The sequence below is a fragment of the Anas platyrhynchos genome, chromosome 21 (genome assembly GCF_047663525.1).
Source record: "Anas platyrhynchos isolate ZD024472 breed Pekin duck chromosome 21, IASCAAS_PekinDuck_T2T, whole genome shotgun sequence".
Classification (NCBI taxonomy): Eukaryota; Metazoa; Chordata; class Aves; order Anseriformes; family Anatidae; genus Anas; species Anas platyrhynchos.
Genome location: NC_092607.1, coordinates 5,548,565 through 5,576,251, shown reverse-complemented (window position 1 = coordinate 5,576,251; position 27,687 = coordinate 5,548,565). Strand labels below are relative to the sequence as shown.

The following is a 27,687-nucleotide window of genomic DNA, read 5'->3' as shown; positions in this document are numbered from 1 at the left end:
GTGGGCACAGACTCCGCGCTGGTGGGCGCGTGGGGCCCGGCAGCCTTCCGCTCGCCTTCGTGGCAGCAGTGGCCATGAAATGTGCCCCGCGGAGAGAGGCCCGGGGCTCTGGCAGGGGCTGCTCTTTCACAGCTGAAGCTGCCCTCCCAGTAGGCGTTTGCTAATGCAGGGGTCCAGCTGCAGGGAAGCAAATCCTCCCGCTCCCCTCTCCGGAGCAGCTGCGGCCGCAGCTCCCGGCGCTGGCCCCCTGCCCCCGTGCTCGCGCCGCGCGGGCGGTGAGCCCACCAGCTGACGCCTCGCCCGCCGGCCAGAGGGGCTCTGCTCCTCGTCCAGACTGAAGGCTGCGCGCTGGCAGCGCTTCCACCTGGCTGGGAGGCTTTCAAATGGGCTTTTTCTTTTCCAAATTAGCCGGCTCTGACCTCTTGTGCAGCTAGGCAGGGTGCAGAGCAAATGGTGCCTGTGCAGCGCTGTAATCCCCGCGGAGAGCGCTTGGCTGGGAGCGGTACCAAAATAGAGCTGCTTAAAACAGGAAATAAAAAGACCAAATAGCAGCATCTGTGGTGTGTTTTTCAGTCCTTGCCTGCTGTTTCCTGTGTGCGTTTGGGTGGATCTAGGGGAGAGGATGTGTGCAGCGCAGTCTGGCAGGCTTTTGTAGGGCAGAGGAGTAGGGGTTAGTACCCTTGGCAAAGAGCTGTGAAATAGCAGGAATAAATGGATTGCTCATCTTAACATTACTAAATCTGGGCCAGAGGGGGATGAACGTCCCCTCCAGAGCTGTCGAGTCAGCACTGTCCTACAGCTCTGGCAACGAAACGCGTTCTGAAGTGTGGTGTCTTGGGTCCTTTCAGAGCTGTTGGAACTGCGGCCGCAAGGCCAGCGAGACCTGCAGTGGCTGCAACATCGCCCGGTACTGCGGCTCCTTCTGCCAGCACAAGGACTGGGAGAGGCACCACCGGATCTGCGGCCAAAGCCTGCACAGCCAGAGCAAGCCGCTGGCTCTGCCCGCGGGGCGCTCCACAGCCACCAAGGCCATCGACGGCGTGTCCAGCCCGGCCCTCGAGAAGACTTCGGCAGCCACGTCTCGATCCTCCACTCCAGCGTCTGTGACAGCAATAGAAACGAACGGACTCTAAAAGGGAAGTTTGGGGTCAGTCCATTTGATTAGTTTTCCCGATTTATTTGTTTTTTAAGTTGGAAAAAAAAAACCACACCGCAGAAACTTCTGTCACTTGGCACAATTGACAAATCCACGCCGCCTCCTCCGGAGCACCGGCACTTGGGCTTTGCCATCTCATTCGGCCTTTTTTAGGGCTCATAAAGGACTTGGGACGGCCTCGCTCAAGGTGCCTCCGTGCTGCTCTCTCCGAAGGGCCGCACCAGAGCATCGTGTGGGACCCGGGGGGTCTGGGCACTCGCTCAGGGGAACCCGGCCCCCACGGAGCGCCGGCAGGAAATGTGGAGCGAGCGGTGCCCAGCCAAGCAGCCCTGTTCTCAAGGGTCAAACGCGCTCAGGCTCTTCTCCTGAGGTGTCTGAACTGCCCCCTCATTCAGCTACCTTTTTTCCATAATACGCATCTTTTCTTTTTTAATCTTGCTCCCAGACAAAGGTTTCTCAGTTAGCCGTGCTGGCTCTTTGTTGCTTTGAACAGACCAGAGCCGATTTTCCAGCAAGAGCATCTCATTCTCTAGTGCAATGACAAATACGTAGCTGCTTGGGGAGAACTGAGCTGCTCTGCTCCTGCCTGCGGCGGGTGGCGGCTCCAGGCTGCGGAGGCTGAGGAGAGGACACGTCTGCTGAGGACAGCTCTAAACCAAATGTCAGTACCAGGGAAGTACAGCTGGTCACTGCTGGAGGGCCTGTTTTTAATCCCTCGCTGTAACTGGACAGGCAGTTGCGTGATACTCGGGGTTGGACCTTTGCTGAGTGCAAATGTGCAGACCAAATCTGGATTCCTTGTGGGCAGTTATTGCGCTTTCCACCTGGCTACCATTATTTTGCTGTGCAGAAAGCATTTCTTCTTTGCATGGAAGTTGTTGGTTGGAGAGTTACCGGTGGTGTTTTCAACCACAAAGATCCCAGCGTGATTGCAGTGGATTATTTATAGCCCGTTCTCTCCCCGCGCGTTGGCCACACTGATGCAGGGCTCGGCACCCTGTGCCGGCTCTCACCCACCCCGGGGATCCCTGGCCCCGCTGGAGGTGCGTGGGGATGCGCGGCCCTCCCGGGGGCCCCGTGCAGCTTCCCCCACCTTGTCGGCACCCTGAGCCCAACCCAAAGCTGCGGGGACCCAGCGCCCGCCCCAGGAGGGAGCAGAGCCCCTGCGTCAGCACGTGGGGAGGGCTCGGGGGCAGCCTGCGGAGCTCTGACCCGCCAACAGCTACTGCAGGGCTCGGCTCCGGCGCAGCCTCGGAGCTCTCCCCTCAGAGGCTGTCGGCGGCGGATGGGAGGCACCGGAGCGTGCCCTCGGGGACGCACACTGATCCCACATGCTGTGCGCAAATGGGATCCAGGAAACCATCTATTCAGCAAAGCTGTGTTTCCGTGACTGCTTTTGTATGATTGCTGGGTTGGAGCCCAATGAGGCAAGTAATTCCCAAATTATTTTTGATCACTTTTTCAATTGGAGGTGAATAATAGAGATGTAATGAATAGTCACCGAGTGTGCCGTGGTGTGGCTGCCTGCTGGCTGGCAGGGGTGTGCCCAGGGATAATCGAGTTACCCAGCGAACCAGCTTCATCCCTCGGGGAACGTTGTTCTGGAAGCTGCTGTCGGGGGATAGAGCGGGTGAGTCCCGCATCGGCGAGGTTTCAGTTTGAAAAAAAAGCCACGAAGTCTCCTGGTTTCCACGAAAGCTCTCAAGTGGCAGCTGGGACTGTCCCGTGTCCGCAGCACAACGCATGAGAACTTGGAGCTGCCTCAGGTACCAACACGGGGCTGCGGCGTCCCGGCAGGTCCCTGCGGCCCTGAGCGCACACGAGGGGCCGGGGGGGGGCCAAGCACTGCCAGAGCGGCTGAGAAAGGAATGAGCGCGGTGCCGTGCTGAAAATGGCTTGTAAATAGATTGTCTTCCATAATTCTCATGCAACTTTGGCTGTGTATTAAAATTAACCCCAGTGTAAATGAATGAAGTACTAACGGTCATGATTAGAACGATTGCTTTTTAAAAAAAAAATAAATTGTAACGATAAATGTGAAATTCAGACCTGGGAAGAAGACTTGGTGGGGTGAGTTTTCTATTTTTTTTTTTGACATTTAATTCTGTAATAGGAATTTGTTACTTCATTCCTGTGCATAACTTATTTAATGTACTGTATAAAGGAACCCAAACTGTTACAGATGTATTTAGTTTGTTCTACTCAAAAGTAGTCAATAAAAAGACTATATTCATCGTACAGCTCCTCGGGCCTCTTTCCTTGAAGGACCGATGCTTTGTGGCAGGGCCCGGGCAGCTGCCGGGGGTTCTGCGGGGGCGCAGGCAGAGCTGGACGTCAGTCAGGTACCGGGGAACTTTGGGTCTCTTTCCCTTCGCATTGAAGCGTGTTCTTTTTTTTAAGCACGTTGTTGATTTGGGGCACAGAGGAGCCTGCAGCGTGCTGGGGGGGAGCTTGCAGTGCCAACCCCTTGCTGCAGGCTCGCCAGCACCTGGGGGGCAGTGGGGGGACCCCAAAGCCTGGCTTCTCAGGGTGCAGGGGGCTCAGAGAAGCAGCAGGAAGCATCCCAGCAGTGCCCTCACCCTCCTGAAATAAATGCAGGACTCAGGGACAAGGCACAGCACTGCCCATGGCTGGGGGTGTCCTGGCAGCTGGGGGGCCCTGGAGCTTGGGTGGAACTTCCCAGGCCAGGAACCGGGGCTGCCCAAAGCTGGGGGTGGCTGCACGCGGCCCCAGGCCCTGCAGGAGCCAAGTTAACCAGGAGCTGGCGGCTGGGGCCAACTCTCTCCCAACCCCACTGCCCCCTCCCACGCAGGGAGCCCCTGCTTGCTGCCACCCCCCAGGGCCCACCCTGGCTTCAGTGACCCCCCGTGGTGGTGTGGCAGGGTGCTGGCGGGCAGCTCCCAGCCTCTGAATGCTCCTCATGACCCCGACCCCTGCAGGGAGCCCCCGTCCTGCCCAGCCCCCTTTGCCCTCGGTGCCACCAGCTCCACACCAGCACAGCAGCTCCTGGCTCTGCAAGGCGAGGATGGGATGGGGCAGTCTTTGTGCTGCTCCAGCCCCAGGGGCTCTCCTGGCTCCTTGCACGCCCCGAGCTGCCCCGCTGGGCGTTCAGCTGAACAGCCCCAGCCTCTGGGTGCCGGTCTGGGTTTGGGTCCCTCAGCTGCAAGACAAAGGGGGGGCAGGAGGAGGGGAGGTGCACCCAGGCTACCCCAATCCCCAGCACTGGCTGTGCAGGCTGCAGCTGGCAGTCCTGTCCAGAAACACACTCCGCTTGCCTTTGCTGAATCTTTTTTTTTTTTCTCCTATAAAACACTCTTCACAGCACAAGCCAGCCCAGCTCCCCGGACAAAACCACTGCTCCCCCAAGGGTGGCTCTGAGGGGTGAGGGACGGGGCTGTGACAGCGGGCCAGAGCCACCCTTGCCGTGCCACGTCCCCCAGCCCCTCCCTGCACGCTGTCCTGGGCACCAGGAGGAAGAGGAATAAATAAATCACGTGAAACGAGCAGAAGGGTCGAACTGCCAGAGCTGAGGGGCAGGCAGCCCCCGGGCTGCGGGAGGCGAGCACGAGGCAGGAGCCGCAGGGCAGGGAGGCGGAGGTGACAAACGCTAGCGACGGCGGTGGCTGTGCAGGGGGCTCTGCATCCTTCTGCCTGCCAGCTGCGTCCTGGGAGCTGCTGGTCGCCGGGGTCAGTTGTTGTTCATGATCCACCAGGATGCTGGGGAGAGACAGCGGAGGGCTGAGGGGGCGGTGGCAGGCAGGAGGGCATCACACGGGGGGGCGGTGGATGCTGGGGGTGATGGAGGGCAGGGCTCTGCCCCTGCCCCTGCTCAGCAGGAGCTGATGCTCCCCTGTAGGCAGCAGGCTCTGGAGCACCAGAACCCACGGCCACAGGTGGTGCCAGGAAACCCAAGAGACCCTCAGCTGGAGCTCGATGTGGTCCTGTCTCTCTCTACACTCCCCCCGTTCCTTACTTCTTGGTCAGGTTCCTGCTGCTGCCCCAGGGAACACGCATCCTCCCTGACCGGCTCTCCCCCCTGCCTCTGCACCACTCAGCCTTCAAAATGAAGCTGGGACACAGCCACTGTGAGAGGCGCGGGAGGGGCAGTGCTTTGCAGAGAGGTTTCAGGGATCTGGGGAAGAAAACTGAGGCGTGAAGCGTGCTGAGTCCCACTGATAGCAGCCTGAGCCCTGGCTCGAGCACAGCTGCCATCTGGGACATGCTCCCAGCTGCTTGGCTATCCAGGCCAGAGAACATGCTAGAAAACACGATTTCAGTGACCCCCCAAGCCAATTTTCTGCCCCAGAGTGAGACGAGGCGCCTGCTTGCCCTCAGAGCAGCAGCGCAGCACGGCCGGCACCTCACGCCCCGCTCACCTGGGAAGAGCATGGTGGTCAGCAGCTCCGGGGACTCCAGCAGGCTGATGATGGCACGCTGAAAGCTCTTGCTGTAGCTGGACTGCAAGTGGCTGTAAGGCAGCGGGCAGGGTCAGGGCAGCACGGGGTGAGGAGGCCGTCCTGCTGCAGCCCCAGGGGCAGGGCTCGCTCGTGCCCCTCTGTTGTAGGTGCATTTTTGTGCCCCGGCACAGGGGGATGGTGCTGCCCAGAGCAGGATGTCCCGTTCTGCCCCGCTCCCCCCCCCGCCTGGTCTTCCATCCCCATCTCCACTGCAATTGCCCCTGGGGCTCTGTGCCAGGCAGGGCAGTGCCAGCAGCAGCACAGGCTGTGCAAGAAGGGGGCGAGCGGGGCCACCGTGGAGTCCCAAGGGAGCCCTTTCAGCCACCCCCCAGCGTGTCTACGAGCACCCAGACCCGCCACCACCACCATGCAGAAGGAAAGCCTCCAACCTCCTCCACGAAGTCACGTCCTGCCAGAACTCGTAGAGGATGAAGCAGGCCTCGTCCGTCAGCTTGCAGGCAGACACGCTGCGGGGACAGGAGCGACCCTGAGCTGGGGCCACCTCAGGGCGAGGGGTGCAGATCCACCCGCCAGCCCCACACCAGGACCCCCAGGGGCAGCAGCGACCTCTGGGCATAGCCGCAGCCGCTGGCTGCTCCAGGGGACCCCGCACCCAAACCAGCTCCCGTAGCTCAGCCCAGCTCTGCCCACCTGGGGAGCCCGGCTGCCACACGGGCAGCTCTCACGCCAGGCAAGCTTGTCAGCTCCAGAGAAAAAATATCATCCTCTCTGCCACACGTCAAAACAAGGACCTTCCTTTTGTTTGGCCTGAAAACGCAGTTTTGTACGGTTGGAGCTGAAGAGCTGAAAGATGACACTTGAAATGGGAACAGGACGAACATCTCCCTCCGCAAGTGCCTTGAAGCCTCCCGTGGGAGGAGGAGAGAGCCTCTCCACGCGCAGCTGCGCGATCTCCAGGGGTGCCTGGCAGCGCTGCGCCACGGCACCCAACCTGGGGCTCCATCCTCAGCCCTGCCCCAGCTCCGCAGTGGTGCTGAGCCTTGGTCTCGCACGGGGGGGCAGCTCTAGGTGGTCCCAGATGCTCTCCACCAGCCTTGCACACGTTTTAAATAAGGCAGTGCCGTGACAAGAGCTCTCCCCTGGCTTCTCCCCCTTCCTCTCAAGTCCTCCAGTGCTGGAGCAGTGCTGCACCCTCTGACACACGCACACACCACCTCCGTTCCTGTCGGTGTAATCCCCCCAACCCTTGCCCAGCCCACCCTCGTGCCACTGTGCCCAGCGTGGGGGACGAGGGGCCATGCCCTGCTCACTGCCCAGGGCTGGCACAGGGCAGAAGCCAAGCCAGGGCCCCTCTCCCCGGGTCTGCCCTTATGACTGACGGGGACCCCATTTCTGGGCAAGCCCTGCCCCCTGCCCCACTTACTGCAGGCAGCTGCTCTGCCCCGCGGTGACCTCGGTGTAGGACCTGAAGGCCTGGCGGAACTCCTCCACGCCGCTCTTGGCCACCGAGATCTGCCTCTTGGCCACCAGGATGTGCTGCGGGGACAGGCGGTCAGGCTGGGGGGGGCACCGCAGGCAGAGCCATCCCCTTGCCTGCCCTCCTCCCACCCTGCTGCAGCACGGGGAGGTGACGAGTACGGGGCTGGCCCCACCAGGACAGAGCCAAGACCACAAACCGTCCTCTTCCGAGCTGGGCACGTCCCCGTTACAGCAGCCTGAGCCCGCACAGCCCAGGGGTTTGTGCTCCACCTGGTGACAGGGCCCTGCTCAGGGACTGCTGCATGTCCCTGTGTCCGCTGCCAGCCCACAGGGGAACCTGGGCCCTGGGGGCTTTCTGCTGGGGCTGTGCACGGCCTGCAGGGGCTTGGAGAGAAGCCGGGAGGTCTGGGCCCTCCCGAGCAGGGGGCTGCCTTCCTCAGACTGCTTGTGAGCACCCACAAGCCCCGAAGAAGCCACGTGAGCCTTGGGCAAGGAGCCCACCCAGAGCAGAGGCAGCAAATGCAGGTGACCCGTCCCGGAGCACGGAGGTGTGCAAGGGGCAACCCGTGTGCTCCCCAGTCACTGGGCAGGGAGCTGGGACCACGACTGACCTCATCCCTTCCTTTGCTCGCTGCGTCCTCCTTCAGGGGCTCCAGACGTGGGCTCTGCGTTTCACAAAACCATCGTTAACTGCAGGGAGTTTGTAACAAAGCGAAACGAGAGGCAGCCCCAGCCCAGCACAGCTCGCTGGGAGGTGGGCCCGGCCCCAGCCCCCCCCTGCTGCCACGCACCTTGCACTCCAGTTTCTCGATGAGTTGCTGGAGCCTGCTGATCTGGGCCATCCACTGGCTGTCAGCTTCGACGCAAATGCCTGCGCAGGGGAAGGCAGAAGGCTCGCTGTGAGCTCAGAAAACTACAAAAGCTTCTGAACTCCAAAACCAAGAAACTTATTTTCTCCTGAAACTCTCCCCACTGCCCAGGAGACACGTGAAATCCTGCCATGGCCAGGGCTGTTGTTCCTGGGAACACCGGACCCAACCCCACAGCAGACAAGGTCCCAAGCACACAGCCCCAGGCTGGCCGGGCGGTGCTACCTGTGGTCAGCATCCCGGAGTAGGGGTCTGTCGGGGACAGGCAGACGTTCTTCTGCCCTCTGCGCCCACACCGCCTCCCTGACCTCAGGCCCACGGAGCTCTCCAACTTCTTTACGTCCTTCCTAAAGGAATGAAACACAACAGGGCAGCCGGAGCCAGTCCTCAGCGGGGCCAGCTGAGGCTGCAAAGGGCAGATCCTGCTCCCCGCTGTCCCCCCAGGGCCCCGTTACCTCTCCCTCCCCGCCTGCTCCTCCATGGTGTCCACGGCGCACTCGAGCGAGCCCTGCAGGGACTGCAGCTGGTGCATGGTCTCCCGCAGCAGGAAGCGGGTCAGGAACTGCTCCGTCTTGGAGGAGGTCTCGTACCTCTGCGGGGAAGGGGGGAGGAAAGGTCAGGTGCCTCCTGCGTCTCGGCTCCCTCACACACCTGCACGGGGCTGTGCCCTTACAGACACAAGGCCCCAGCTGCTGGTGCCAGCGGGCAGGCTCGGGGCAGGGCAGGGGCTTTGCAGCAGAACGAGGAGGTGCAGCGGGACGAATTCCCTGCCTGCACACAGCAGCCAGCGCAGCAGGAGCCCCGAGGGGGCAGGAGGGATGAGCTGAGGTTACACGGTGCTGTATGACAGCAACTCTGCCCCAGGAGGGGGCTCCTCACCTTGACACCGCAGCAGCTCGGCACCGGGTGCAGGGCATGAGCTGATGAAAAGCAGAAACCTGAGCTCACTGCTGGGTTTTGGCACAAAGGTGTGCTGGGCGCTCTGGGCAGCGGGCAGATCTCACTGCACTGTCACGAGAGAGCTCCCTGCTCCTTGCTGTGCCTTTAGCGAGGTGCCTCAGCTCAGCACACGGCTAGGCAAGGTAAGGAGGAGGCCAAGGGGAGCAGCTGGGAAGTGCAGCCAGCACCCTGAGGCCAGCCCCCATGCCTGGTGTTTAAGACTTGAGGGACAGAGAAGCCACAGGCAGTGCTGTGAGCATTCCCAGAGACACGGCTGGGTGGTGGGAGGCCACGGAGAGAGTCTCCACCTGATGCAGGAGAGCTGGCTGCTCTGCAGGAACATCCATCAGGAGGGGACCACCCCTTTCCTCGAGGACACCACCAGGCACACCGGACCTGAGCCACCCCCACCACCGCAAGAGCCAGGCTGTCACCCCTGCGCCAGGCACTGCGAGCTCCCTCTCCCCTCTGTAAGACAGTCTCCAGTGATGTGACTGCTTTATTAAGGTCAAATACTTCCAATTCCTATCCTGTTTTCTCTCCAACAGGCAGAAGAACCGAGGATCCCAAATTCCAGAAGTTCTGCGTAAAAGCACTTGGACTGAAACTCTCAACACCGGTGCCAAAAACGCGGTGCAAGGCCCAGGCCCCACCTGGGGCCGCCCCACTCCTCGGGCTAGGGCTCAAAGGCGGCGTCTCTGGGGGACGGAGGTGGCACGGAGCCGGCAGCCCCTGCCCCGGGGGACAGGCTCAACGCCTGCGTGGGAGAAACGAAGCCGTTGCCATAATTACCCCAACGCACAGGCGCATCCGAACGCAGCAGCCATCCCACCTGAAGCTGCAAACAGCTGCTGGAAACAGCTCCGTTTGGGGACGCGTCCTTGCAGGGCTACAGGAACGCCAGCTCCTGGCCTTGGAAGTGGCGAGGATGCTCGTCTGCAGAGCGCCGACAGCCCACTGCTCCCCACCCAGGTGAGCGAGCAGCTCTCAGCGCAGCCTGTGCTGTGTGTCGGTTTCCATCCACCTTTTATTTTTTAATGGCACTGTCCGTTTTGTTTCCAGGATGGAATTGGGCTGAATTTGCTGCCACTGCCCCTCTCTCTGCAGGGAGAGCCCTTTGCAGACTACCGCAGTGCCTCTGCCCCTACCCCAGCATCTCCCCGCAGGCGGGGGCTGGCACAGCCTGGGCTGTCTGCTCCCAAAGCGCACGCAGCAGCCCGAAGGAGACCTGTTCCTCCTGCAGCTCTGCAAAAGAGAAACCCCTGCTGCCTGGCCTGGCTCGGGGGAAGCGATTCCCCCTGCCTGGAACGGCACTGGGGAGGTGGCAGCACCCCCTGGGAGGTCCCATGCTGGGTGCCTCATGCTGAGAGGTCTGGGCTGCCCCCACAAGCTCACCCTCAGCTGCACACAGAGGAGCTCAGGCTCCTGCCTGATGTTTCTGGAGGCTCCAGCCCACGCTGATCCCTGCCCAGAGCTCCTCCCAGGCACCTCCGACCACTTTGCACAGGCAAAGCCGGGTCCCACGGGGATGTGCTGTTTCAGACGGGCATTGCACCAACAAGGCAGCTCCCTCCCGCGCCTTGCTCAGCCCACCAGCAGAGAGAAGGCTGGAAATAACTTCTCAGGAGCCCCGCAGAGCTCTCAGGAACGCAGCAGGAAGCAGCAGTCCCCAGCATGGGGCACGTCTGCCCTGCGAGACCCCTCTGTGGCCGGGCAGCCCACCTTCACCCAGCACCTCCACGCCGCCTGCGCTCAGCACCAAGCACCGTGCGCCCTGCGCTCGGGTCACAGGAGGCATCTCAGTGCCCTTCAAATGCTGTTTCCCTCCTCTGCACCAACCTGGGTGATTGCACGCTGGGGGAGGGAATGAAGTGACTGCAAATACACTCCTCTCTGCTTCACCTGCACCTTGGGGGCAGAGCAAAACCCGTCAGGTACTGCAGAAACAGAGTCTCAATAAGGTTGTGTCTCAGCGAGCACACCGCGTTTCTTGCTGACGGCAAAGACTCCTGGAAAGCTGTAAATAACTCAGCGGACACAAGAGGAGTTCTTCTGGTTGCAGAGAGGTATTTCTGCTCTGTTGACCCAACTGAAAATCCCCAAGCTGCCAAGAGCTGCTGCAATTGTGCTTTGCGGGGTTTTATTAGTTTCCTATGATGATGTTCACAGAACGGAATAGGTGAACACACAATTCCTGCCAATGGAGACGTAAGAGCATCTGACTTGGAGAGGTATTTATAGCTTAGCGTGCAGCGATGGCAAGCTGGGGAACGAGAAGATTCTAGCACTTGGGTTCCTGAGAGAAATATCAGACTGCTTCCCGAGGTATTTCCATAGTCTGCTCCTTACTCTGAAACTATGACACTGTAACCGCAAAGTGTAGCCACAGAAAAAGCTGCATTTAGCATATTTAGCATAGCTAGCAGCAGTTGTATTTTAAAAATGCATAAGGAAATTATGGAATTTGGTAAAAAATGAAAAAAAAAAGCACCTCTTCTTGAAGAGGCATCTTCCTTTGCCACATTTCCAGCACTGAAGAATGGGCACAACCCACTGACAATTTGCTTTCGTTCTGCCAACCGTGGACCCACAAGAAGCGACGTGCAGGTTTGCTGCCTGCACAAACACCGTTTCCTGCAGGAACCGCAGCCTCGGAGGCGGTGAGGATCAACCTGGCTTCCACTCCCCATGCTTTGCAGGCTGCTGGGGCAACAAGGTGTGCTACGGGCACAGGACCGAGCAGCCTGGCAGAGGGCACCGAGCCCTCTCTGAGCCACACCAGGTCTCCTGGCCTGCAGCAAGGTGGGAATCGCGGACACTGGAAGTCCTTCCAGTGGCACTGCTCCAAACCACGGCTCCCAGCACGGCCTCAGCATACTCCCCCCGAGCTCTGGTTTCCACGTTTCCCTGCCTCACCTGCTGCAGCACTGTCCTAGCGCCGTCTGAGCGTGCCAAGCACAGCTCCCATGAGGCGTGCTTTCCTTCTGCTAACAAAGCATCTCATGCTCTGTTTGGTTTTCATCTTGTAAAGTGGGCTCGTACGTACACGAGACCTTCTACAGCTGCGCAGTAAGTGCCTGGGGGTGCAGGGGAGAGCAGCCCTCCAGCAGCAGAAGGAAGGAGCTGGAGGCAGATCGTGCTCTAAGCAGGAGGTGCCATGGTTTAACTGGTGAGACCCAGTAAGCAGAGCTTTATGGAGAGGGCCGTGCCAGTGGGCAGATCCCGTCCAGCCTGCTCAGCTCCTGGTGCTGCTGTACCTCCAGCACAACCCCCAGGGTGAGGTTTCCTCTGCCAAACCGCAGCTCTTGGTCCTCAGCCCCAGGGCCATTAGGGATGTCTGAATTAACAGAACTGGCAGGCAGGCACGTAAGATGGGAAACCTCTGCCCTCTGCTCTGGCTCTGAGCGGTGTGAGCTTTGTCTAAAATCTTCCCATCCAACCCTATAATCCCAGAATAGCCCAAAACCAATCCCCACCTGGAAATACAAACATGGGTATGCATCCAGGTCACAGCAGGTAAGAAAGCAGCATTTTATCTCTGCCAGCCTCCAGCAGCGACAGATTTCCCACAGCTCCAGCACAAGCCATGGCTACAGAGCCATAGCGTTGCCCTTCTCCTGCCTCCTCCCTGGTGCGGAGACCGGCTGAGCAGGGAAGTGCAGGAGCACCCTGGGAGGGTCAGCACCTGCCCCGGGGCACCCAGGAGCTTGGGGCTGAGCCACGGGTGAGAGCCGTGCTGCAACTGCCTGCCCGCCCTGTCCTCCTCTTCCTAGCTTTGGCCAGAGCCTCCACAGGTGGGAAAACAACCCCACAGAAATCTGCTTCAGTAGGGGAAACCGGCTTTCCCCTTGCCAGAAGTCCCTGCCCAGCCCCATTTCCTAGCAGCTGCATCCAAGGTCTTGTAACTTAAACAACAAGCCCAGCACAGGTTGTTTTGTCTTTCCTCAAGCCCAAGGAAAGGGCCAGGAGATAAAAATGAGAAGTTAATTTAAGAAAATGATTAGTTCAAGGTACGTGCTGAACACGGCTGCAGAGCGATGTGTAATTATAACGGAGCTCTCTGGGATGTTTACACCAGGAAGCATTAAGTGAATGAATACATCAAGCCAGCACTGCGCAGCAGACAGTAATTGTGCTGTACTTTGGAGAAACGCATGAATATACAATGAATTCGTTACTAAAATAAATAAATATATAAATAAGGTAGAAAAGAACTCAAATAAAGCACGGCCCCCTCCAGATGAATCATTCTCCCTCTGGACTTGCACTTAATAAACTTGTACAGGGAGACGCTGCTGAGGCTGGATACGGCCAGAGGGAGGTTCAGGGGGCAGCATCCCCGGTGACTTCACAGAGATGCAAACACCACTGAGGCTGCTGGGCAGAGCCAGCAGCAGGACCGGCCCTCCTCGTCCCTCCGCTCAGCGGGCAGCTGCCCATCTTCCCTATTCACCTTCCTTGCCATGGCCAACTCAGCCTTGCCCTAACTCCCCCAGAAGCACACAGCTCCCAGCAGGTACATGGAAAATTTCAGTCCAAACTTCCTCCTGTGAGGTTCAGGACAGCTCGAGCTGTGGGTGCTTCACTCGCCCTGCCTGGAACTGAGGCGATTCTTACCAAAGTCAGAGCCAGCAGAGAGCTGCAGCCGCCCTGACGGGCAGGGCCACGCTGGCTCTGCCGCCCGCAGCAGCACTAGCACAGCACAGAGCCTCACCTGCTGCCTGCCACAGCCTCACGAACGGCCTTTTGGCCCAGCGCAGCACAAAGGAGGTGCAGGTGATGCAGGGCTGGGGCTGCAGCCTCCATACCCTCACCTGCCTGCTGAGAAAGAGGCATGCGGAGCGTTGCTCAGACCCCGCTGATCCTTCTCCTACCTCTGCCAAGCAGAGAAGAGCTGCTCGGGCACCTCATGCTTCAGCCACAAGAGCCCTGCTGCTCCAGGGCCATGCCGATCAGCGCAAGGTCCTGCTCGTGTCCCTGCTCCTGCAGCCACGTGCCGTTCGTCCGCCTCACACTGAGCATCAGTCAGATGGAAGGGAAAGAAAGGGGCCAGCCCTTCCCACGGCCACGAAACAGAGCAAGACCCAGACACAAAGCTGAGCCATTTCACAGGCTCCAGATGCGAGCAAGATCCTTGTACCCACGGGGGTTGCAGCCCTTCCCACAGCTGTACGTCAGCTGCAGTGCTGGGCGCCACAGCCCCTGCCCTGCAGTGTGCAGGAAGGCTCGCGAGGCAGGACGCTGCTCGGCCTAATTAGCAGCCTCAGATCTGCCTCCCGTCGGCACGAGCTGCAGGAGGGGGGAAGGCATTCGCAGCAGGGATGGGCACAGCACGGAGCCAGCAGTCTGAATTTCACCGTTCCTTTCCTTCTGACCGTTTGGCACTTTCCCTGTCCCTACAGCAACTCCTGTCCCCGTGGGCAGGAGCAAGGGCTGCGAGGAGCTCCAGCTGCCTGCAGCAGGACCGACCCTCGTGTAGCCCACCCACCTCACATCTCCCTGCTGCAGGCAACCCGCTGCACCCGGGAGGCACCACGGTTGTGGCCCCTGCAGCCCAAGGATAACACTAAATGAGGGCTGAGCTCACCACAGCTCTGGTACCCCCCAGATGCCCCATTGCCCTCCTGCCCCATCCTTACCAGCTTGGTTTTGTCCATGGCTGCCAGGACAGCAGAGTTGAGCGTTTCCAGAGCAGAAAGCACGTTCCTGTACTCTCCAAGATACGCTGAGAAATAATCTGAAGTGGGAGAGAAGACCACAGTGAGCTCCCAGAGCAGCTCCTTCCCAGCCTCCCCTGTGCCAGCTGCCCCCAGCACTGCTCGGGGCACTCCCGTCCCTCTCCCAGGGGTCACACCTCCTGCCTGGCAGCAGAAGAGCCCTCTACTCCCATGACAAAACCTCTCCTCCCTGGAGGAAAGCACAGATGCCCTAGGACACCCTCCCGGAGGGATTCACACACAGGGTCAGAGCCCCTGAACCACCCAGCCCTGCCCTGCCCTGCCCTGCCCAGGTGGGCACAAACCCCGCTGCGGACCCGCAGGACACAAAGCCCACCCTGAGCAGGAAGGTCGGCCGACTTACCACACAGCTTCTCTGTGTCCACGTTGCTGCAAGAAAAAAACAAAACTGTTAGATGGTGGGGCTGGGCTGGGAGAAAGCTGTGGTGAGCAGGGTCGTGGAGGCTTGCCTGGAGCCCCTCAGAGCATTTTTAAAAGCTCTGTTTTTAAAATAAAGAGCTCCGGGTCCTGGACCTGACAAGACCCAAGAGCTGCTGCTGCAGCACCTCTTTCCCCACAGGTCACAACGTGTTCAGTGAGGACACCCCCCTCCTGTCTCAGCCCCATCCTCTCCGCACGGCAGCAGTCCCCCTCCTGGCCTCTCTGCCCCAGCTGCAGCTGCTGCCAAGGGGCCCTGGAGCTGCCTTCAGCCCTCTGGGGGCAGGGGAAGTTTCACAGCTGCAAATAGTCCAGGAGAGGGGTTGTTCCTCTGACAGACTCTGTTCTGGGTTCCAAAAGCCAGAGGGGCTTCACCCTCCTGCCCCTCTGAGGCAGCCAGAACCGAGGCTGGCATCCTGCAAGGCTTGGAGCTCCACAGGACCTGCAGACAGCAAACACGATAAAGAAAAGAACAAAACACACATGCTGAAAAGCTGGTCAGATCCCCGAGCCTCCCTGATGCCAGGTAAGGCAGGAATCCTGCAGAAAAGCCAGCAGGTCCAGGTAGGCAGGGAGGCTGTCCCGTTAGTGCCAACAGGGTCGTGGCAGAACAGCCCCCCCAGCCCAGCCTCATCACCCCGTGCCTGCAGCTCTGCGAGGCCTAGCAAGCACTGCAGGCAGAGGGCTGAGCTCCTTCCTCGTGCTAACAAAGGCACAGCTGGGGTGGAGAGGGTGGAGGAAGCACCAAGAAACACCTACCGGCTGTCACGAGGGGACTGCGGGCAGAAGCAGAGGTTTGCTGATGCCTCACATCACCTGCACGGCCTCCAGGGAAAATGCCCCAGGGTGGCACTCACTCACATCAGCCTCCCCTCCAGAAATTCTGGTCTCAGAATCCCCTCAGTGTCTGCAGCCATTTGTATTTCTCATTGGGAAAGTAGAAGGCAGCACGAAGGAGATTTTTAAACGCTGAAGCTCCATCATGTGCAGAGGACCTGGAGATGCCTGCAGCTCGCTGGGCTCCAAGCACGAGGACGCGGCCCCGCTGCTCGTGTGAGCGCTGCCAGGGATGGTCCTGGGTCTGCCTTCCTGCTGAGCTTCCACTGCACGGTTCAACACCACGCAGTGCTTCAAATTAGCAAAACGTGCAAACCCTGCTGGGCAAGGCCACCCACGAAGCCTCTCATTTCTGATCTGACAGCTCAAATTTTAGGTTTGCCCACTCCTTACAGGGCACACAACACCTCGGCACCGCTTCTACTGCAAGCAGAGCCGTCCGCTGGGGCACCCCGGAGCTCGCACAGCCACCAGAGGCCAGGGTGGGCAGTGAAATGCTGGGACTGGCGGTGAGCGGGTGTCCCGGGGGAGGGCACTGACCTGGGAGGATGCTCCCCACCTACAACTTGCTGGAGAACCCAAATTTGGGGTGCTGGGAGGGGAAGTACTGGGTGGCACAGAACAGCAGCTAGATGTGTTAAAGCAGCTGCACCTGAGAAGCAAACCCAACCCCTGTCGGTGTGAGGGGTCCCCACAGCCCCCTGCTTAGGCATGGGAGACAGTTTTGGGGTGGGATTTGGGGTGGGATTTGGCTCCTCCGCTTCAAACACCTACTGTAGGAGCTGACTAAGGCGGGGATCTGGTGCACTGTCCTGGCACTGCAGACAGTGTTTGATGAGAATAAAAAATAGCATTTCCCTTGAGAAACTACACAGATAATCAACAAAACCAACGCCCCTTCATCTGCCAATTCCACTCTGTCAAACTTTGCTGATCCCATCTCTAAGCAGCTCCGTGCATCCAACCACAGCTCCGCAAGGAGGACTGGGGTTTGAAGCATAAATTTACATTGCAAAAACGTCCTGCTCCTTCTTAATTTGTTCCACATAATCCTGAAAGCTGCCTGGAGCCTGCAGAGCCACTGAAGTGCCCTGCTGCTGCAGTGGCACAAGAGGCTCGGCACGCACCGCAGCACCCGTGCCCCAGAGGAGTAACTGCAGCCACTGGTCCCCGTCCAAGAAATAGGCACAGCCTGCCAAAGCAGAGCTGTGGACCCATGTTAGCAAAACGCAGGCGCATACCTAGCACATACATTACCCCAGCATCTGCGTCTGTCCCCAGTAAGAACCTGGAGCTGGGAAAAGTTCCAGCAGGAATGAGAAGGGGCCGCCAGCTGAGAGCACTGCCCAGACCCCAACCTGGGCATCCAGGTGCCCGTGTGTCAGAGAGCTGCTGGCAGCACCCACGCTGTGGCTTGGAAGGAGAGGCCAGAGACTGCTGGTAGCTCTTTGTAGCTTCTCTTTTCGGTACGTAAAGCGAACAGTAGCTAATTAATCACTAGAACACTGAAGGAGTAAATGTTGAGCCCATCACCAAGATCCCGTGGCAAACCCAGCCTCCTGCAGCAGGAGACCCGCTCCCTGCCCAGCCCAGCCCCTTCCCGGGTCCTGCCCCCCCTGCCCCTGCCCACACAAGTGCAGAATCACACCCGGATCTTCCCAGGTCAGTGCTGAAACATCAGCTCCCGGGGCACAATGTGGCTCGGTCCGAACAGAGCACAGCACGAAAGCATCAGTACCAACAGCATCGTTGTAATGCCACCAGCAGCTCTCTCACACCAGAAAGCAGGAGGAGCTAATGCAGAGATCCTGCGAGCCAAATCCTGAGCCCTTCGCAGGACTGCAAGGGTGCAAGAGGCTTCCCTCTGCCCCTCCCTCTGCCCTCCTGTCACCGCAGAGGCACCCTCTGTCTCCAAAGCGCTTATCCTGAGACGCTCCGCATTTCCACATCGCTCTATTTTGACTGTGCTCAAACCTCTGATTAACTGTAATTAAGCTTGAACTGATGATGGAGGATCTTGTCATCATTATGTTGTTAGGATTTTGTCAGAATGCGCCTGGAATTTATGCAAGAAAACATCAATCAGCTTCGGCAACGCAGATGGGATTTTTTTATTTATTTTTTATCATTTAATGCTCAGGTTGGAAACCTCCGCTGTGATCACAGGTCTGGCTCCCAAACCCTCACACCGCACTCTCAGGCGGTGCAGTTGCTCTCCAGAGCTGAAAGACTGGCTGATGCTGTGACACCGAGGATGTGACCAAAGACAGGAGGACAGTTTACACAACCATTCTTCCACAGCACCAAAGGACTGAGGTTATTTCCTCTGAGATTGTTTGTTTTTAAAGTAGAAGGTCAGTCCTTCTACTGAAACCCAAAATCTTTCACTCGCGGCTCAAGCTCAGAGCCTCAGGCTCCCAGCAGCCCGTACCCAGCCTCCTGTCACTCCCCTCTGACCGCTCCCTCTCACCCAAAGGAGGATTTTCTGACCCTCATTTTTCTAACCGTTCCCAGGAGATGCAGCACAGAAAGCTCCACGGGGACTACATGACACCTCCTGGGGCAGACTGCAGCAGCTGACACCAAGAGCAGCGAGTGCCCAGCTGCACACCTCGCAGCTCGGTGCTGACACCTTCAGAGCGGGGTTTCTGCGACGCTGCCCCCAGCCCCTGTGCTGAGGTGCCTGGGAGAGGACGCGGAGCCTGGGCTGGGGGCTGCTGCAGAGAGGCCCAGGGAGGCTGCGGGCCGCGTGTTGGTTCTCCCAAGGCCCTTCTGCGGCAGCGGAGTTTTTTCACCCCTTCCCAAAACATTTCTTTCCTCTCCCAGAAGTTGTGGTGGATGAAAATGCCTTCTCCCCGGGAGACGCAGCTTTCTGTTCTGCTCCAGCGCCAGATTGAGCACTGTGCTTTCTGACAAGCAAAACCAAACAGCGAACCTGGCGGTTGGACCCAATCACAATGAGAAGTTGCATTTGGTTTCAACGTGGAACATCATCTTTTAAATGTCAAAGAATTAAAATAAGGAGATATTTTAAAGCCAAAATGGAATAATTTTGAGAACTGCAGGAAAAAGAAGTCTCATGGGGAAATATAAAATTTTAAACAAAATCGTTTAAACATTTTGGATTCAAAGACGTTACAGGGAACATTCTGACAAGCTTTACTATTCCCACCACCCAGACCACCAAAGATATGCTGGGCTACAGCTCAGGTTTTATTCCACCAGCTCAAAATAGAACCAAATCTTACGGAGGTGGCTAAACGCACGGGCTGCCAGCACCCTGCCCCAGCGCCAGAACAAACAGGAGGTGGAGCACGACCTGACAGGAAGGACAGAGGAGAGGGGAGGAAAGTGTGGTGCTACGGCCTCTCTGGATGGAGAACGAATAATGTATGAGACCTCTAAAATATTAATCTTCACAGATGTCAGCTCTGTGAGCCAGAGGAGCAGATGCAGTCTCGCAGTGATGAAAGAGAGTCGGGATGTGTCTGGGCAGCACTCCATTACTCAGGCACGGATAACGTCTGGGTGTAAAAATCTCTGTTGCTGTGTCTCCCTCGGTCAGGCTGGCACTGACAAGAAAACAATCTTTTCAACCCAGACCTGATGAACACAGCACCCTCACGGCCAGACCCAGCCGCTGGCTTAGTGCTGAAGCTTTCCCATCACCAGAAAAGCTCCGGGGCATAAAAGGAGAACACTGGGCATGTTTGCAGAGCTGCCCATGCCTGTGCTGAACTCACGTTTAAGCAGCACACCAGCAGCAGGTTGACCTGGAGCCTTCTGAAGGTCTCTTCCCACCACTGCTCCTTGAGCCTTTGATTTCAGACACAAGCAGACTGTTTGAATGTGCTCTGCTCAGTCATGGAACATTTTTTCCTTCCATAAAGCCCAAAGCAATCACAGCATCTGCAGGGAGAAGGCTTCACTGAACACCTCACAGTGCCTCTCGTAACGACCTGCAGAGTATCCCACACGGTTGGCAGACACCAGCATTAAAACACACCGAAGGAAAACCAGTTTATGCTACACAGCTCCACTGTGGAACTCACTTGCAGCCTATATGGTTGAAGCCGAAAGCCTAAATGATTTCAGAACAAAATTAGACAGATTTGTGGAGCAGAGAACTACGGGAGCTGGTGGTCTTGTCAAGAAGGTTCCAAACCAGTGGCCACTAGAAGCTGTGAGGGTGAAGGTGCTTCCTACATGGTCTTGTTAAGCACCCTCTGTGCACATTGGTGGCAGAAAGATACTGGCAGAGCCCTGGCCCAGCACAGCTTGGCTCTCCTTGCGTCCTTCCCCGTCCTCACAGCTCCTCCACAAGCAGTGGTGCAGACAACCACCACGCCGGGGGTTTTACAGCACCTCAAGGGTCCCTGCAAGCACGGAGCAAGCAGGCAGCCCTGGAGGAGGGTTCTGCTGAGGGGATGGCCGGGGTACAAGCACAGCCTTTAGGAGCCACAAGTTTGCCCTAAGGGGAAGGTCCCCCTGAGCACCCCAAACACAAATGACAAAGCCCAGCTCCAGACACAGAGCCATGGGAAGCTCTTTGGTCCAGCACACCGAACGCTGCCTGATTTCTGCCACCCATGCTGTGCAGTGGCTCTGCACACAGCCTTGTGTACACTTTTTGGTCCCCTCTTTATACAAACACAGAGCACAACCCCTTACAGCCCTGAAGTCTTTGGCAAGCTCAGCAAAATGATGAACCACCCGATGCATCCCGAGGCTGCCCGGAGCCAAGGCTGCTTGCCTGCCCCAGGCAGTTTCTGTGCCACGCGTGTGACAGCGAATGCCACGGATCAGCGCAAGGCCAAACCCAGCCTGGAGCAAAAGCTGACGCCGACTCCTGGCAGGCTGTGCTGTGTGTGACACCAGAGGAGGTGGCCCAGGGGAGACATGGCAGCCTCTGGGCAGGATCTCCCTGGGGACAAACCTGTCTTGAAGTCCCTGAGCCTGGCAGGCACACAGCTCCCAGTCAGGATGACAGCTCTCTGAGAAACGCGTCTGCAGGGGACGAGATGCCTCTCAGCAGGCAGTGAGAGAGCCAGGCTCCTGCTCCAGGACACGTCCCCCCCTCCTCCTTCACCAGCTGGGGGTCAGGCTGGAGCGATCGTGCACAGCTCCCTGCAGCCACAACCCCAAATCCATCCCTCTCGCAGCTGCTCACACCATTCCCTGCGTGTGGGTCACGTACCAGCCTGGGACAGAAACAGGGAGCATCCCTGAAACAGCCTCACGGCCGGGCCTTCCAGCCTGCTCCTGCAGAAACGAGGGCATCCTCTCGGGGCTGGGGGCCTCCTACGCGGCCTTGAAGCCCCAGAACACACAAATTTGGAAACCAGCTCTGTCTGCGAGGTCCCTTCTGTTCTTCACAGCAAAAAGGGATCAAAACCACAGTGGTCATGCCCTGCTAATAGATGTCACCAGCTCAATGCTGCCACGTTGTCATAGCTACCGCGCCGTCATGCAGGGAGCACCGCCGCAGCCAGGGCCACGCACGGCGCTTGGAGAGGGCGTGCTGCTGGGGACACGGGGGCACAGAGCACACGGGGCAGCTCGGAGCTGGTCTGGCACCTGCTGCCACACACCCCAGCCAGCTGGGAGGGTGCCTCAGCGCCCTGCCCAACCCCAAGCAGAGGGGCTGAGGTTGGGCAGAGCTGCCGCGGGCTGTGGCAGCATTAGCAAGGCTCCGTGGTGCCACTCGTGTGCCTTCTGACAGCCCTGTTTTGTTGCTCAGGACAGGTGGAGGAACCCGACTGGAACACAGCAGGGAACCAGGAGATGTTTGGCATCCAGGTAAAGCCCCTGCTCCGTGCAGTCTGCTTCCTGTGGTCACCAGAGTCACCCCAAAGTGAAGCTCGATAGAAGGAGCATTCACACAGAGGTGACAGCTCTCTGCTAAACCCCTGGGACCTCCAGGAGGACGAGGAGGTGTTGGCAGGGCACCTCCTGCTGCCTGCATCCAACGAGCCCAACGAGACAGACAATCAAAGGCCGGCTCCTGCCAGGGCCAAAACACCCTTAGTTTCAGCAGCAGGCAGGGCAGAGGATCCCCAGCGAGGCCACACTGATCTCTGAACGACTGGGACAAAGCCAGCCAAGCCCAGAAGATTTCTCTAGAAAGCCCAACAGATTTCTCTGGGTAGCCCCAATCTACAGCAACCAAGAGCTAAGTGCAATTCATTTCTGTTTTTAAAGAAGCTGGCCTAAATTCACAGTTACACCGACACTCATAAGGCCCATTTCTGGTGGAAAGAAGTTCTTACATAAGTGAAAACGAGTTCCCTGTGTCAGCAACCGCCGAGATAGCTGTCTGTTCATCGTCCTCACACCACCACATGCTCCTCCTGCAGATACACAACCTGCTCCGTAGGGCTGTGTATTTCTGGAATACGTTTTTCAAACCAACATAATGTGATTTTAAATGGATGCTTGCTTTTATAGCACTACAGTAAATCTGATAACGCCTGTTCTCAAAATGTCTGGCTTCTCTCACCAGCAATACTTGTACCCGGTGTTTAATGGGTTTTAACATCTGCGTGTTACAAGAGGTAGGTTTATCTCACCCTGACTATTTATTGCACCCGCCTCCGAACGTCCTCCATCTACAGTCAGGCAGTTTTATATCCTCCTTCATCTCCTCTCCTCTGCACCACCGTGGTACTTACTCTGAATGACGCCTGTCAATGCCACTGAACAACTCCCACAGCTCCTCCGAGCTCAGGATCCCATCAGCGAAATAGTTCTTGAACTCCTCAAATGACAGTTTCCCATCATCTGCATTTAAACAAAAGGGAAGAATAATTATATATCTGCAGAAAGACGCGTACAAGCCCCAGCGATCCTCCCAGCAGCCTCTTTACCAGCAGCGTGGGATGGTTGGGCGTGTTGTGCATAATAATTAGAGCAGAGATCTCATTGAAAGCATGTCCCACCAGCCAGAGCATCCCCACCAAACACCTAGGAAGCCTGGCAAGCAGTGCGGGTTCTGCCAGGCAGGCATTTCAGCCACTCCAACCCTTCCAAATGACCCCTTTGTAGCATTTTCAGAAACACATCCAGACACTCTGTACTTCAGTGACATTCCAGGCAGGCTTTCCCTTTAGCTCTCCCCAGCACAGAGCTATTATACACAGAACAGTGAGGACGGTGTCAGATCTTTAAGGGAAAGAAAATCTCTCGGTTGACTCATGAGCTTCCCCTTTCCCATGTGTGGAGAACTTCAGCTCCTGAGCTGCATTCTGCTCTGCAATAAAAGTGGCTCCTGGAATCTGCAATCTCCCAGAAGAGCCTGGTGGGAGGAAGGCTCAGAGAAATGCCTTGTGATGTTGGACTTGCCGGTTTCCAGGTGTCAAATATAACAGAGCCCAACTCTCAGACACCAGGGACTCCAGCAGGTCACCCAAACAGGGGGCAGAGACCAAAACAGTCCTGCAAGGGGTGGAGAAAAAGCCTGCCGGAGCCCAGCCAGCCGTGCTGCACAGCCTGCTCTGCCCTCCCTCCCGCTGCTGGCCCCACCGAGCAGCACCCAGCACCGGGAGGCTCTGCCCCCCGTGACACATGGGTGGTGAGGCTGGGGAGCCCCCTCCCAGCCCCCGGCCGGTGTTTCCTCCAGCAGGCAGAGCAGAAAGGCGTTTTTCTTCCAGGCAGAGAGCTGCCTGCCCTCATCCTTTGCTCTTGCAGCGAGCCTCTCGGCGGGGAAGGGCTGCTGCTTCGCCCGGAGCCAGGCTGCGAGGGGGAGGCGGCGGCAGAACAAAGCACTCACCGTTCTTGTCGGCTCGCCGGAAAATCTGAAAGGGAAAAAACACGACGGGGTTGAGAGGCGGCAGGAAGAGCGGCACGGCTCAACAGCGAGCGAGCCAGCTGCCAGCTCTCCCCAGCCACCGCGGGGAGACCTCCGGGCCCCGCAGGAGCCCGCGTTACCGGAGCTGGGAAGGACAGCGCTGCACACGCCGGTCTGGGGGAGATTTCCCTTTGTAAATGATGAAAACCATCCCTCTCCTCCGCCGCACACAGCTCCCAGCACACCCGCTGCTGCCTGAGCGGGCCCAGCACTTGCTCAGAGCATCTTTTAGAGAACAGAGGGGGACAGAGGAGAAAGGGCATCGCTGCGGCTTTGCTACAGACTTGTGATGGGAGGTGTTGAATTGTTCAGATCCTTTCAATGAAAGGACATTGAGCAAAAAAACGCCCACAATGGAAACACTTCGAGCATCACTGCCGACACTTCAACCCTCAGCACTGACGGGCAGCTCTTGCCCTGAGCGGTGTAACCACCCAGTCCTTCTGCCTGGGACACCTGGACACGTGAACCCCCTCCAGTGCAATTCATTCATTCATTCACTCATCTGTAACGAATTCGGACCCAGAGCACAGTTTGAGAGCGGCTCCAGTGCCGTGTCTCAACCCGACTCTCCTGCCCATGGCCCAGCAGAAAGCTGGGGCTCCTCGTCCCTTCCTCCCTCCCTGCTCACCAGCAGCTCTCTGCAGGTTTGGCTGGCTGGGGAGGAACTGCACGGTTTCTGCAGCCTGGGAACATCTCGCAGACAGCGCAGCACAGGCTTTGGCTAGCACATCCTAGCAGAGCTGACAACAGCAAGTTGTGTAACAACTTTCTTTTCAGCCATCCCTTCCAGGTCTGAAGAAAGATCAGGAATGAAAAAAAGGCAGGAAAGAGGGAAGGCAGACGGTGCTAGGTTCTTTTCCAAGCAGCTGCAAAGTAGAAAGCGCTGATCAAAGCGCCCCAGACCAGCTCTGCTCCTGGCTGCAGGAGGCCCCGTCCCTGCTGAGCTGCCCCTGCACCCCCTGCTCCCCGCTGATGCTTTTGCTGCACTGTTTGAGGGCTCAGCCCGCAGTCAGCCACTGAGGTGCTCGTGATAACTGCGCAGAGGCAAAGACAGCTGAAAGCAGAATCCTGTTCCCAAAGATGCTGCTCCCTTGCAACTGGGCAGAGGATTTTCTGATGCTGGTCCCAGCAGGGAACTCTCCGGTCCATCCCCATGGCCAAAAACAGGCAGGGATGCCTCGGAGGATGCTCTTCTGAGCAAAGCAGACTCCTCTGGAGGCGCTGCCCTGAGCTGCCCAGCGTTAGGTAACGTACCTGCAGGGTGCCAGCCTCCAGCAGGGCCAGGCTGCCTTCCGGCATGAAAGTAGAGCAGGGAGCTCTGTGGACGCCCATCAGGGCTCCCACGTCGCGCTCCAGAGCTTCCTTGCTAGAGCTAAGTACAGAAACCTGCAGCTCCCACACATTAGGGATTTCTCTGGGTTTTAAAGCAAAGGTTTCTCCAGGCTAAAGGGTCTGCTGGTGCATCTGCTGCCACCAGGGCTCTCGGGTCTGCACTTCCTACCTGAGCTCAGCTCAGCTGGGAAGCAGAGCCACCAGAGCCCTGCGAGAGGGGGCAGCGCCTGCCCCATTTCCCCTGAGGCCGGGTGATGCTGGGGACAGTGAGGGGGACTCAGCCTGAGAGTGGGAACAGGTCTGCGTGGGCTGCTGGGGAGCCCTGCCTCAATCCTCACTCGCATTCAGGGCAGCTGGCAGCTCCAAAAACACAGGAATGCTGCTGCGAGCCTGAAAGAGAGATGTCTCTGTCCCTTTGTCCCTGTGCCCAAGCAGCTGCACCCCACTCAGTGCCTGCGACGGCACGCAGGCTGAGAGCGATGGAGGAAGCCCTGAACCAACACTTCCCAAGCCCCCCAGCCCTGGGAAGGAAGGATGTCACAGGCTTACCCCTGCACACAGGACTGGAAGCAACCCCAGCTCCCGGACACTCAGCCAGGGCCAGGCTGGCTGCAGGGAGGGGACAGCAGGGTGAAAGCACTGTGCTCACGGCTGGCTGCCCAGGCGGCTCTGCTCAGTCTCTGGTATGCAGAGAGGAAAGCGAAGGAGCCCCGGGGTCCAGCCTGGGAGCCAAACATCCCAGAGGCTTGGGATGTCTGCAGAGACAGAACTGCAACGGCAGCGCTGCGGCTCGCACAGCACCCACAGCGAAGCATCAGATAAAGCCCCCCCCACTCCTCCTCCTCCTCCTCCTCCTCCTCACCTCCCCGGGCTGTGAGCAGCTTCCAGCAGTGGCGAATGCCGGAGCGCTGACCAGGAGAGCTGACCTGGCTCGTTAGAGCACAACCTGGCACATCCAGGCAGGCACAGGCTGCTTTTCTCTCCCCTGGCCCCCTCTCTCACCTCTCCCTCTCAGCCTTCATCACAGCAGAAGCCCCCGGGAGCTCTCCCCGCCACGAGCATCAGCGGGGAACCCCCTGGAGCTGCTTCCAGCCCCTCCTGCAGCTCCCCAGGCCCCGCTGGGTGCCCCCAGCGAGCCGCAGCCCCCCGGCCCCATCCCCACGGCTCTGGGGGGGGGCAGAGCGGCAGCTCCGCGCCTCGGGGCTCTCGGAGGTGCCGGTAGCGGAGGCGATGCTCGGGACGGAGCACGGCTGGGAGCCAGCCAGCCGCAGAGAGCCGCCCGGGGAGACGTTAAAAGGCGTTAAAAGGCGTTATAAGGCGTTAAACGCCCTCCGGCAAGCTGCGGGGCTGAGGCCCGGCCCGGCCCGGCTCCGTCCCGCTCCCCCACACCCCCCTCACCCCCCTCGGCCGCACGGGGCCCGCTCCCCGGCGCCGGCTACTCACGTCGTGGAAGATGGGCAGCGGCTCCCGGTGCGGCACGGCACCGGCCTTGGCCGGCAGCAGGCACATGGCCAGCAGCTGGGCGCACGCCATGGCCGTGAGGGGCGCTGAGGGGGCCGTGAGGTGCGGCCGTGAGGGGCCGGCGGACCCCGCGCTGCCCCTGAGCGGCTCCGCAGCCGCCCGGCAACTTTGCCTCAGCCCCGGGCCCGCCCCCGCGGCGCTCCGGTTGGCCCAGCCGGGTGATTGGCACCTCCCGGCCCGCTCCTCATTGGTGGAGAGGGGAAGGGCGGGGCGGGGCAAGGGGGGCCGCGGTGGTCGCCGCTGTGGCGGCCCTGCTGAGGGGGCGGCTCCAGGCGGCCCCAGTGTGATCCCAGTCAGCCCCAGTGTGGTGCCAGTGCGTCCCCAGTGCATCCCCAGTGCGGTACCAGTCAGCCCAGCACAGCCTCAGTCAGCCCAGCCTGATCCCAGTCAGCACAGTGTGACCCCAGTGTGATCCCAGTCAGCCCCAGCATGATCCCAGTCAGCCTCAGTGCGATGCCAATGCGTCCCCAGTGTGTCCCCAGTGCAGTCCCAGTCAGCCCAGCACAGCCCCAGTCAGTCCCAGTGTAATCCCGGTGTGATCCCGTCAGCCCCAGCATGATCCCAGTCACCTCAGTGTGGTGCCAATGCGTCCTCAGTGTGGTCCCAGTCAGCCCAGCACAGCCCCATTCAGCCCAGTTTGATCCCAGTCACCTCAGTGTGATCCCAGTCAGCCCCAGTGTGGTGCCAACGTGTCCCCACTGCATCCCCAGTGTGATCCCAGTCAGCCCAGCACAGCCCCAGTCATCCCCAGTGTGATCCCAGTCACCCCAGTGTGATCCCAGTCACCTCAGAGTGGTGCCAATGCATCCCCACTGCATCCCCAGTGTGCTTCCAGTCAGCCCAGTGAGCTCCCAGCTGGCTCCAGTTGCCCCCCAGTGGTGCCAAAGGCCCCTTGGTGTCCACAGCTGGCCCAGGTGGCCCCTGCAGCCTCCCTTCTCCCCACTCCTCTCCCACCCCACATCCCAGGGGTTTATTTACAACCCGGGGCTTTGGGCGCAGAGTGAGGGCCCGGCAGGCTGCATCAGCACAGCTCCTCTCCTCACAGGGCGCTCTGCAGCCTCACCCATTTTGCTGAGCTTCTCGTAACCCAGCTTCCAGAGCCGAGACGCTTCCCAGCCCGACATGACGGAGC

At 59.0% G+C, this 27,687-nt stretch overlaps 2 protein-coding genes across 7 annotated transcripts in view; one reads left to right on the top strand and one right to left on the bottom strand.

Annotated features, from left to right (window-relative positions):
* CBFA2T2 (CBFA2/RUNX1 partner transcriptional co-repressor 2) overlaps positions 1 to 3,394 on the top strand; it is a 58,368-nt gene extending 54,974 nt beyond the window's left edge. For all 6 annotated transcript variants that reach the window (XM_072026271.1, XM_027472912.3, XM_038166128.2 and 3 more), the window contains exon 11: positions 849 to 3,394. In XM_072026271.1, the coding sequence (XP_071882372.1) occupies positions 849 to 1,133 (285 nt within the window). In that variant the 3' untranslated portion in view covers positions 1,134 to 3,394. The remainder of the gene's footprint in view (positions 1 to 848) is intronic.
* NECAB3 (N-terminal EF-hand calcium binding protein 3) lies at positions 3,168 to 26,698 on the bottom strand. Its single transcript, XM_027472913.3, has 13 exons — positions 26,478 to 26,698; positions 23,622 to 23,646; positions 22,525 to 22,633; positions 14,943 to 14,968; positions 14,501 to 14,598; positions 8,378 to 8,514; positions 8,148 to 8,269; positions 7,845 to 7,924; positions 7,665 to 7,718; positions 6,998 to 7,110; positions 6,003 to 6,080; positions 5,533 to 5,624; positions 3,168 to 4,873 (listed from the first exon to the last, which is right to left on the bottom strand). The coding sequence occupies exons 1-13, from the start codon at positions 26,565 to 26,567 to the stop codon at positions 4,845 to 4,847; spliced, it is 1,053 nt and encodes a 350-aa protein (XP_027328714.2). The 5' UTR covers positions 26,568 to 26,698; the 3' UTR covers positions 3,168 to 4,844.
* Positions 26,699 to 27,687: the final 989 nt, after the last annotated feature.